The sequence below is a fragment of the Falco cherrug genome, chromosome 1 (genome assembly GCF_023634085.1).
Source record: "Falco cherrug isolate bFalChe1 chromosome 1, bFalChe1.pri, whole genome shotgun sequence".
In the NCBI taxonomy this organism is placed as follows: domain Eukaryota; kingdom Metazoa; phylum Chordata; class Aves; order Falconiformes; family Falconidae; genus Falco; species Falco cherrug.
The window spans coordinates 52,621,285-52,633,400 of NC_073697.1; the positions used below are offsets into that span (position 1 = coordinate 52,621,285).

The 12,116-nt window shown below is 35.8% G+C and overlaps 1 protein-coding gene across 1 annotated transcript in view; it reads left to right on the forward strand.

The window, feature by feature from the left end:
- The window catches only part of STX18 (syntaxin 18), a 70,475-nt gene that overhangs the window by 43,580 nt on the left and 14,779 nt on the right, over positions 1-12,116 (forward strand). Inside the window, exons 3-6 of the mRNA XM_055702801.1 lie at positions 4,988-5,103; positions 6,200-6,277; positions 6,374-6,440; positions 10,207-10,322. Of these exons, the coding sequence (XP_055558776.1) occupies positions 4,988-5,103; positions 6,200-6,277; positions 6,374-6,440; positions 10,207-10,322 (377 nt within the window). The remainder of the gene's footprint in view (positions 1-4,987; positions 5,104-6,199; positions 6,278-6,373; positions 6,441-10,206; positions 10,323-12,116) is intronic.

The window sequence follows — 12,116 nt, forward strand, 5'->3', positions numbered from 1 at the left end:
CTGCGTTTATGCATCCCATTGTAATGATGACTTTTTATGCAATAACATGTTGTTATGTTTGGGTTATGACCTAATTATGATCCCAGATGACTTTCTGGAGAACTAGTCCCTCATCAGTTGTTCCTCATTCTCTGTGGGTTCAGATAATTGTTCCTGCTGCAGCAAAGAGCCTCTGACCGTGCCTTATTCAAATTCTTCATGTCATTTCTCCAAGTTGGCAGTATTGTTTTGATTTGAAGTCTAGTTCTCTTGATACAGTTTTAAACTGCTTAGCTTTTATGCCTTTGCAAATTTAGTGAGTTTATACTCTATTCTAGTGTCTGAGTTGTTAGTGAAGTTATTAGTGTCAGATTCACAACAAACTCCCAGGAACACAACTCTGTGTGTCCTTCTGTTTTGATATATAACTACTCCGAGTCCAGCTATTCAGTTTCACATCTGTATGGTGCTTGTTTCTTTTAATGCATTTATTCACTGGTAGCTTCTGAGAATGTCATGTGAGATGGTAACAAAAGCCACGCTATAGAGAAGGTATAGCTTTTCATCCATCCATAAGACCTGTTAACTGCATCCCAGAAATAAATTATACTGCATATGACTTATTCTTGATACATCTGATAATACTGGTTTTGTTGTTTCCTAAGCACTTAAAAATTGTTTGATTATTTGTTCCTATATTTTCCTAGGCCGAGTGGTCTGTAAGTCCTCTGCTTTTTTTTCCTCTTTAAACGTATTTTTTAAAGATAGTTGCTACACTTGACCTTTCCCATCAACCTAGGACTTGCTTATTCTCCCCTAGTTCTGGGCAGTGAGGATGCAACCTTTTATTTGATGCATTACTTGTTTTATTCCTGGGCCTCTTCTCTTTCTGCATGCTATAGGGATGTACATACACCCTGGGCTTTTTTGAAGGTCAGTTAGTTCCCTTCAGGAGCACACCTTTGGCTTACAAACAGGAGGGATATATACTTCATCAAGTTTACCTTCAGCATTACCCCAGGAGGCACTGCACCTTGAGGTACACTCATGCCATAACCTTGTTCGCCTAGCACTCTTTCTCGTACACTATTCACTCAGCATGCTGTTATTAATATATCTTCTGACACTTGTTATTATTGATGAAAATATCAACAAATAATTATGATTTATTTTTTTTGTTAATGGCAGAGGTAGTAAATTGGGCCCTGATGATTTAGCAGCAGTAAGCTAAAGGGAATAGTAACTGCAGCTTAGAAGTGATCTTTGTGATGAAACTTAACGCAGGGGAGGAAAAAAGGCAATAAACACCTAGAATTTATTCGTACTCTGTGTATAATTCTATTTCTTTACTTAATAACAAGCCAACACCACATTCTTGGGAGTTTCTCATAGTAATATTTGCAGAGCAGGCTCTTGTTATCATTGACATCCCTTGCCAGTTGTGTCTCATGCTGCGCTTGACCCTTTCCTGATTGTGCCCCTACATGCTGTGTTCCTTTAGATTTGTCAGTAGCAATCAGACCTAATTTGCACTTTCTGTATTCTGCTCTTTGTGTTTCAGCTTAGTGATGAGCTTAGAGGTCATGAAGTAGCTAAGATGATCTCTTACTGTATTGCCTATTCTTCCCTTTCACCAAGGGCAGAATTGCAAATTATCATAGTGTAATTTTTATATGAAAACAACTAGTTCACCTGAATTATTTTCTGTTCCTTTTTAGGTTTCCCTTTTCTATGCAATTTACCCTACTAATTTTTCTAGACTACTGAAGTCTGCCTACTTCTTACTCTTCATCCATGTTCTTAAAAGTCACAAATAACCCAAGTTGCCTTCCAGCCCAAGTTTCTCATGAAGCTTTCTCCTATTGATTAGGACAGTTTCCCCCCTTCTCCCTTCTTTATCTGCATGCATTAGCCAGTGTGTGTCTTGGCTAATTCTTCTGACCGCTTCTGAAAAACCTGGTTTGTTTGACCTTTCTTGATTTAGTAATGTATCAGTCCATTGCCGTGATACTGCCGCTCTATTTCCAAGCAGGTATTTGTATCTCTGACATACAGGACACAGCTGGGGTTTTTTGTGTAGTTGGGTTTTGTTCAGTTTTTTCTGTGTTTGTTTTTCCTTGGCCTGTTCTTTTTAGATGAATGGCTCTTTTTTTTTTTTTTTTTTTTTTTTTTTTGTAAGGCTAAAGGATGGTGATTACATGAATTTTTTTGTTATAATCTCCATGTGCAGATTTACTGGGCAGTGCAACAGGGACTTCAGTATCCTGTTAGTACTAGTTGAATGCCACATGTTTTGACATAATGGGATGTGATTGTATGACTTCATTCTTGCCTTCCCAAGGAAACTGGGTTTCAAGTATCCTTGCCTCCCAGTGGCTTGACCAGCTCTTGTTCAGAAGTGCTGGTCCAAACACTATGTAAGATGTAAGCAGTTATAAAAGGAAAAGTATTTTATTTCTTGTTTACTGGATTAAGCAGCATTTTGCGACCTTTGAAGCTGTGAAACTCCTATTTAAGAATTCGATCTACCATATTTTTGTATTGGCAACTATGAAAAGCAACTGAGCAACTTGTTTCCCAATGTTGTTGCAGTTATCTTCAGTGTGTCACTATATTACTACTAGTTACACTGTTAGTAAAAAATAAAGCATGTTTGAGGCAGTTTTTGTATATGTATTTCTAATTCTGATTTAAAAGGAAATTCTTGTTTGCATTTTGTAATCTTTATTTTGCCCTGTAATGTTAAAAAGTGCATGGAAAGCATAGAACTCTGCAAATACCACAAAGCTGGATAGGGTACAAGAACATAGACATATAAAGACAAGAACTTTATACTGTTCAGTAGCAGCCCAGCCAGAACTTATTATTGTAATCTGAAATAGAGTGGAGATTTTTTTGCTTCATCAGGGGGCCATCATGAAACTGTTACTCCACCCTCATTTTCCATCTGAATCTCTGTGTGTTAACATGCTCAAGTAACTCTCTAGGCAGGGCTCGCTGAACAATGTTACGCATTATCCCATACCAGATGATCTTAATCTTTCTGTCAGGGCCTGTGTGGAGATGGATGTAGGAATGGATTTTCTGGCTTTACACATGCTGAGAACTTGTTTATGCCACAGACTAATAATAAAAAAGCCCCATCTATTTAAGCTGTGTCAAGGGAGTGGGAGAGAGGAGTGTCCTAATATATTTAACAATATGACTTATCTTACATTGCATATGTAACTATCAATATATCATCGTAACCAGGCTGTGGAAAGCCTCTCCATCAGATGTCTCTAAAATGAGACAATTTCAAATATTTCATCATTCAGAAGCTGCTTTCTCAGAGAGTGCAAATTGGAGTTACAGCTTAGAAGACCACTGATTACAGCTGTAATAGGGTGTTTGCCACAAATTTATGAAGCTGTCTGGCCTGACCAAAGGAGAGCAGTTCAGCTAGTACAGTATAAATGGAAACACCATATATGGCTGCTTTTCTGCAAGTTTCCTGTAAGTTATAAAAAAATAACTTTATAAGAGCTAGAATAGTTTTAACTGCTGGGGGAGCCCTGATATTTCGATGTCAAATGCATGCCAGTGTTGGAAAGAAGGAAATAAAACAATAGACTATTACTTCATTGCTTCTACTTAGTTTTCCATACTGTTTGCTGGCTAATCTGTGCTTGTGTACTAGCTGGCCAGTAAGCAGAAAGTAATTTTCAGGCCATGTGAACCATGTGCTGCTTTTTTCATGTGCAGCCAGTCACATGGGATGGGAATGAAGACATTTTGGTATAATACTAGGGGACGTTAGAGTACACTTCAAACATGGAGGAGATCTGGGAGACCCATGCTGACAGTACGTTGCAGATGCAGGAAGGCATTGGTGGTTTTGTATGTGATGAGAGATGGTGAGGTTGGGGTGATGTGAATTGATTGTAGGCATTCCTGTGGCAGGGATTGTAGCAGTTGCAGGGAAGAGTTGGCATTATTACAGTGAAGCATGTAAGAGATCTATCTCTAAGGTTATCAGGCTAGCTTTGCAAATTGAAGATCCCTTCTTTTTGCTTGTGTTACTGCATTAATATAGTTGTGTTATACATACCTTGAAGAAGTGGGGAAATTTTCACGTACAAATAAAAATCTAAATTAAAATGGGAGTGTAAGTTAAGGTTTTCTTTCCTATTTAAAAAAGCAAATATAGTAGGCTGTGATAACTGTATCATCAGGAAACTCAAGATAAACATAGGATAAGCTGCTGTAGCAAAATTCTATCATCCTGTCATCTGTGGCTGTGGAAACACTGTTAAATACCTTTATATAGTATGCTTTTCTGGTGGTTATCTACAATGTGTTGATATTTTACTGACAGGCCTCCATTTTTATTAGTTTGGTAACAAAAAGATATATCAATCCTATCTAGAAGCTATTAAATACATAATGTATAATCTAAAATAGAAATAAACAACAGGAACAGGTTTTAGTCAATCTTACCATTCACTTGATATTAAATATGTGCATTATTTTCCAGTATTATTCTTTACTCTGGTTTGGATTCACAGCTTTCATAGTATATCTACTATAAACATGAGCCTGAGAATTTTAGGATAATGAAAACTTATTTAAATGAAATAAGTTCCAATATTTTGTACTTCTTTCAACATTCAAGCTATTCTTTTATCCTACTTGTTTCTGTGTTTTTAGAATTGAAATACAGAATATTGAGACTAATGATACGTTTTCTAGCTGTATTTTCTCCTTATCTGCTCAGTATTTGAAAATGTATGAGATTATAGGATATATTGCTTTTTCTACATCTTTTACTTGTCAAAAATGTTTTTAAAACCTTTCAGCTTTATAGAAGTGGCATTTTAATCATTGATGGTTATTGTACTTTTTACTACTAGTGTGAACATCCACGTTGAAAAGTTTCTGTGGAGGTGGTGAATGAGAAGGTCTAAGATGTGTACTCATGGTTTTTATGTTGGGGATTTCTTAAGTGACAGTTTGTCTTGTTTCTCAGCCATATTATGTCCGAATATGTGAGGATGACAGATACAGAGCGTGATCAGATAGATCAAGATGCTCAGGTATTTATGAGGACGTGTGCCGATGCCATTCATCAGCTGAGAACTGAAGGTAAACTGCACAACTCTTAAATGTCTTTTCTTAAAAGGCTAATATATAATGCTGAATATTGCATGGCGAATCTGAAATGCTTTTGGAAAGAGATGGGTGTTTTGGAAAGAGTCTCATTGGTGTTTTGTTTGCATCTGTGTAATCCCATTGGCAAATTAGTAGTGTACTTTAATGTTAGTAGAAGGAGAAGCCAGAACACAGAATTTTATTTATTTGTTCAGATACACTAATTAGCAAGTGTTAAAAAGGTAGTCTTTAATATGTACTATTTCAATAGTAATTTAACACTGTGACACAGAGGCCTGAACCAAAGCTCACTACATGTCTCTTTCTAGCTTGTCCACCTGTAAAGGTATTACAAGTATAATCTTTCCACGTTTGAGATAACTAATTAACAGACTTCTGGTAAAGTAACAGTGTTTTGGACAGCTTGAGTGTGGGATCCTACTTTTACAATACTTTAGAGAGAACTTCTGTTTTGCCATTTTCAAGTTGTTTTGCTCTGTGTGTGTGTGTATCTCAATATAATAAAGATGTTCATCAGCTTTAAAATGCCATCTAAGCATAGTTGTAGCATTATTCAGAATAACTGAAAGTCAGTCATGCAGGGGAATTACATAGTATCAAAATAAGAAATATTAATATATGTGAATTAAAAGGATGCTTCACACAATAAATCCCAAAGGTTTCCACATAGTCTGCACACTGAAGGATTTAAAATGTTAAATGTTCAATATTTTAAGCAAGATAAATCTCTAGATCTCTTCTCCTATGTTAGCTTGTTGACATCTGTTCTTGTTTAGAAATGTAATTGACGTAATATGACTCAGTGGCATGTATAACAAGTCAATAACATAAATATTGTAAGACACAGTTGTTTTCAGCTTTTGGGTTGTTGTAGTGATTTGTGTTGTAATGACACGTTTTACAGAACCTGTATTTAAATATAGCTATGTTTAAAATAAATACGGATACATAATGTATATAAAAAGTTAATAGGCTCTTGAATATAGCTTGCATATCAACTGAAAACACAAACTTCTGTGCAATTCAGTAAAAAGTTAAAAGATTGTGTTGTTTTTCTTTTTTATTTCAGCACACAAGGGTGTCCAGTCTGCTCAAGTAAAAGAACACAGAACGGCTGTCTTGGACTTCATTGAAGATTACTTAAAAAGTACTTAGTATTTATTAAATAGTTAAAAATGAATTATTGTATTTTCCAAGAAATGCATTTCTAACCTGAAATTTTGTTTACTGTGATCTTCAACAGGAGTGTGTAAGCTGTATTCTGAACAAAGAGCCATCCGAGTTAAGCGAGTGATAGATAAAAAGAGACTGTGAGTAGTGTCAAAAAATAGTTTAACTGTGCTTTTCATTTGTAGGACATTCAACAAAACTATTATTCATGTTTAGATTCTAGAGAGATTGTTTTAATAGAAATCTGTAGTTGGACAAGCAACTTCTGCTGTCAGCACATGCATTCCAGGGCTCTTAAACACTTCTGGCATGTGACGTTAAGTCTGTAAATGGCAGCTTGCCAATATAGTGTTGTACTTCTCATTTATGGAAGTGAATAAAGCACCAAATCAGTAAAATGTGGGTTAATAAATCTATTTGACTTCTACAAATGCAACAAAGTATTTTTACGTGTCCCATTAAGTAGTATTCTCCATAAAGTATCTTAGAATGAAGTCCTGCATATTGGTAATATGTCTCAAGGATGCTATTTAGGATACTGTCTACTTAGGTACACAAGGGATGTTCGCTTTACTCTCCCATTCTCATTCTTTTTATAGATATATAGATAGATTATTTTTATTAAGCCACTGTCTTTCTGCTAAAGCAAGTGAATATATTGTGAATAGCAGCTTCTTGAGATGGCAAGTCTTCATGGCAAGCGGAAAAAATAAGTCTTGAATGTAACTTTTAAACTGAAACAAAAGAGTTTCTGCTTCCTATCATGGCATGCATTCAGGCTGCTAATGTTGAGGTGAAAATATCTAGGAGAAGTTAAAGATGATGTGCTTGCTGCCTTTTTGGGCTGGGGTTTTTTTTTTGTTTTGTTTTGGGTTTTTTTGTCAAATATCAAGAAACATACTTTTACAGTTTCTTTCTGCACACTCCTAGGTATAAGAATGATAGGGAGAGTGAACACATTTGCAATTTACTTAATACCTGAAAGGCTTTCCGTGTCTTCTCAATCTGCATTATCTAAATACTAACCTTGAGTTCTATTATGTACATTTTAAAAATAACAAAATCTAGAACATAAATAAATTCCATAAATAAATTCTTGAATGTGTTTTCAAGGCTTGACAATGCTTCTTTATCAGTTTGGTGTTTGGCTCCATCAGCTATTTACATTGAAACTAGAGAGATGTTTTCACAAGTCCGTAAGTACATCTTATTTGGAGTGATTCAGCGTGATTAAGCACAATTAGATTCACTCAGATATATCCTCCTGAGACATAAATAGTAGTATAAGCCAAAACCAGGTAAACAAAATACCCCAAACCAGTTCTGAAATTTGGTAAGAATTAATGAGAGAAAAGTGAGGCATTGGTATTTTTGTAACTCGTAACTTTTCAGGAAAAGCATACAGAAACAAACTGCGTGGTATTTTGTCATGTGTAAAATACATAACCTTATCAGTATTCTTCACACTGAAGGACTTCAAAGAAAGATGGCATGGTTCCTGCAGTTACAGAGTTGGCTTAACAAATACCAGCTCTTCTGTTTGTTGTACTCTTATATTATTGTTTCCATGTGAAATCCTAGATTCAAGATTTCCCAGATAACTAAACAGAGAAAATGACTCAATTTGATGTATGCTAAACATGACGCAATGAAAAGCTATTTCAGAAGTTAGAATGCCACTTAAATAAAGAGCGATGAGGCATTAAAAAATAACCCAGAAGATGCAGTCCTTCTATGGAATACTGGACTACCACCTCTTTGCCTCTATCTACAGACATAAGAACTAGAAGACAGATTTTGACCAGGTGGAGTCTGTATGCATTGCAGATGTGATATAATGGCTAAATTGTCATTTGGATTAAAATTCAATTTAAATAAATCATGGGGCATAAACCAATTTTTATGATGACTTGAAGAAGAATTGTCTTTTTTCATATGCCTTCAACGAGCTATTTGTAATTTCCCCAAGGATTTCAGGAGATGCTTTATGTGGTAATACGATCATGTTCCATCACTTAAAAGAACTAGGCATTCTTTAAATAGTGCACCCCAGGCATTTTGTTAGTTTTTAATTGAAAACTTAATACATTAGCATACTGTGCAAACTAAGGACAACAAACAATAAAGGAATACATTTCTTTAAAAGTAAATTAATCCTAGTGCAGATCATCTTTCCTGCGATTCAGTCAACTTAAAATATGTGCATATGAGACAATATTGAAAGGTTTGCAATAGAAATATACTTCATCATGTTTCCTTTTATATTGATCACCATTCTAAGCTCTTCAGCAAATTACCTGAGTGTTACAGTTTTCTTATGCAAGCTGCTTTTGTGTGTTTAGTCATATTTTTTGATCAAAAAGTTCTGCCAATTATGTAGAACTAGTTCCCCAGAATGAAAAGGTAAGAAATGGAAGCACAAGCAGGTTTTTTTTCTGTAAAGGTACTTCTTTTGTGATTTTCAGGTTTTATATTTATTGATATTCAAAATTATATTTCATTTCAATTGTAAACCTATTTTTCCATTAGAATATTTTGTGACTTATGGATGCAGTTACTCAAGCTGGTATTTTTATTATTTGGGGAATTGGTGTTTTATTAGCATCAGAACTGTTATTTGAACTGCATGGACATCCAGATAAGTCTGTTTTTTCCCTTGTTATTAGGCAAATTTAGGACTTGAGAGGGAGTAGGCGAGAGAAGAGTTCTTATTTGTAAAATTGCCAAAAGCCCAGTACTTGCAGAGTTTTTAGAACTAAGAAACGTTTCCCGTTACTGTTTTTCTTGTTTAAATAGCATAGTCACTCAGTGATGACTAACGCATTATATTCTGGTTTTTCTCAGAATTTTCTAATTATGCGTTAGAATTTAGACACAATATAAAGGAGGAAAGGAACACAAAATGCAATACCTTCCTTTAAGCAGCAGGGGAAGATTGCAGATCGTAATGAGATTAACTGTTGATTATATTTGAGAGGGGAGGAAGTGGTGAAGGTGGTACAGCAGGTGATTCACCTCATTGCTTTTTGATTTTTTGTTCTTTAGCTTCTCTAACAGCATAACTGCCAAGTATTAACTGTCTACTACATAGTAGTTATAGAATTCACTGTAGACAACAACAAACCACATAAGTTTACTGGGAAAAAATGTTGCCACTAACTTCTAAACTTTTTTTTTTAATGTCATAATGAAACATACTTGACAAGTTTAATATATAATCACTGAATATGCTTCTGATTTTTTGCATTGCCTTTGTATTAAAATTACATAGCAGGGACTTAAATGTAGTATGTATCTGTCCACTGCATACGTTTTTTCTTTCCCTTGCTTCTAAATGGTCTGTTTAGTGCTCTGGCAGCCAAGGTAAGGATCACTGTCATCCTGGTTAAACTACTCTTTCAACCTAGTTAAATAAAAATACTTGTTTCAGGAAAAAGCTAGTTCTGTTGTATTTTTTTACTTTTCCTTTATTATAACTGACAATATAAAGTTGTAATTATTACTTGGAAAAAATGACGTAGTGGTGTTGGCTATTCCTACTAAAAAGAATTTTCAGTATGACCAAAATGCTGTTGGTTGGGTTTTTTTTAAAAAATATATACAGTAATACAGGGTTTTTTAAAAGATATTTCATAAAATGTGTGTGTTTTTATGCTATAGCTTTCAAAATTCTCCTCAACTGTGAACATGTACTGTGTTCTGTTCAGGAGTACTACTCATGCTTTCTTCGCTTTTGTGATAGTATTCCAGTGAAAGTTGCTAAGTATAATTTGTATCTTGACTGGGAAATCTTTAATGTGAAGTTTGCAAAAGTTCATGTTAAATTTAATAATCTGTTGGTTGTTCTCATTTTAGAGCAATTCAGCTTTGTAATACCAGTTAAACTGTAGGCTCTTGTGCTTCTAGATCCAGGCTTGAACCTGAGCAGAGCAACGTGTCCACATCACCTCTTTTCCCTGAAAAATCTTCACTGAATCCTTTCGATGATTCTGAAGAAAAACTTTCTGCTGAGGAGAGCAAAGGTAAAAAAAAAATGTAGTTAAATTTTACTTTTTGTGGTAAGGCCTGTCTGGTCAATAGTACTTCCTTCCCATTACAAGGGCCTGTTCCTGTGACTTGCACCTTCTCTATTTTCATCTTCTGTTAGTTGATCAGGCTTTTTTGAAGCATATTGTGAGACTGAGAAAGCAAAATCTTAAACTTTTTTATATGCCTTTTCCAACCAGCTAAAAAAGTTTCAGGCCTTGCTAGATTCCTCATCCTCTCAAACTCTGTGTGAACTCTTCCATTTTTATTTTTATCGGTATCCATCTACTTACATATCTTCTCAAATCTGTCTGATTTTTTTTCCACGTTCCTGTCACTGATGGCAAGGAATTGGAAAGTAGCTCAGTGACTTTCTGGGAACATTTTCTAGTCTTTAAGCACAGAGACCTTGAGTTGGACACTCCTATGGTATGAACCCAAAGGCAGAATATGGTCATAGAGGGGAGCTTAGTGGCTGGCCAGATCCAGTAGTTTTGGGGATGATGTTCTCCACAGCACTGAGTGTCCCTGCTGGAAGGATTGCATCTCATCTTTCCGTGGGTAGGGGGCAGCCAGAAATCCAAAGCACTATCTCTGACCCCACTGTCAATAGCAGGTGCTATTCTTGACAGAACTTGTTGAACATCACTTCTGATTCCTTGGTGGCCTGCTTCTGAGGTTGAGCAATGTTAAGTCCCTTCTGTTGGCCATTTCGGTTTGTCCTGGGATGCATACGCTGGCAGAACTTTGTTGCAGAGTGCATTTTGGAGTATCACCACTATGCAGATAATTTCAGGTTTCATACCTAAAGAGAAGAATCTTGTTCTGTGATTCTGGAGTTGCTTTCCCTGGCTTGAGTTCCCCTGCTTGTGCTGTCTAGAAGAGTCAAAGGTACCCTGTGATATACCATGTGTAATTTTTTTTTTTTTTTTTTGAGAGAGAAACAAAAACTGTGTGAAATGTGACATTACATTAGCATAGTACTTCATCAAGATAGAAGAAACCTGCTGGATAGCCATATTATTCTGATAATTGGTTATTGTTTCTTTGGTGATTTTTATTAAAAAAGTAAAGTTCTTGGGGTTGGTGACTTTAGGGCCATACAAAGACTGGATTCATGTGAAGTGGGTACTCCATTTCTAGGTGAAGACTCTTAATACTGAATTGCCTCACAGTGTGCAAGTGGTTTCATTTTCTGATAGGGCATTGCTTATCTTCCTAACCAGTTTATACTTCTGCAGCCCTATCACTATGCTCCCTGCTGCTGCCAACCCCCCCACCCCCCTGAATTTATTGTAAGAAGTGAAGGTTTTGATTATGTGTCATTTCTAGTGCTTACTACTTTTTTTATAGTATGTCTTAAGTGATGCAGCACACAGGCACATAGATGAGTTTCACCTTGGCATGTTATCAGTGTTTTGCAGCTGTGAGCAAGTACCAGCAGAGAAACAGCCGTGTAGTAGCATCTTCACTGGCCTGTGCTCTTCCTTGTTGCTGAATGTCTCTGCAGTCTCTGGACGTGTGCACTCCTACACATAGTGTCGTAATTTTTAGCTCCAAAAATCTGTGCCACACTGTGGAAAATGCTGTTCTTTGATTGCCTTGGGCACAGCAAACCCCTGCAATAAACAGAAATGAAACTTTGTTTATTGCACGTTAATTTTGATTACTCCAGTTTTTGCTTTTATTAGTTTATGCTTTAAATTTTACAAGAAAGTAGGGGTCTGTCACATATGTGATGCTGATGCAGTACTTATGAGGGATTCCTGAATAGTCTTTGAGAAGACTAT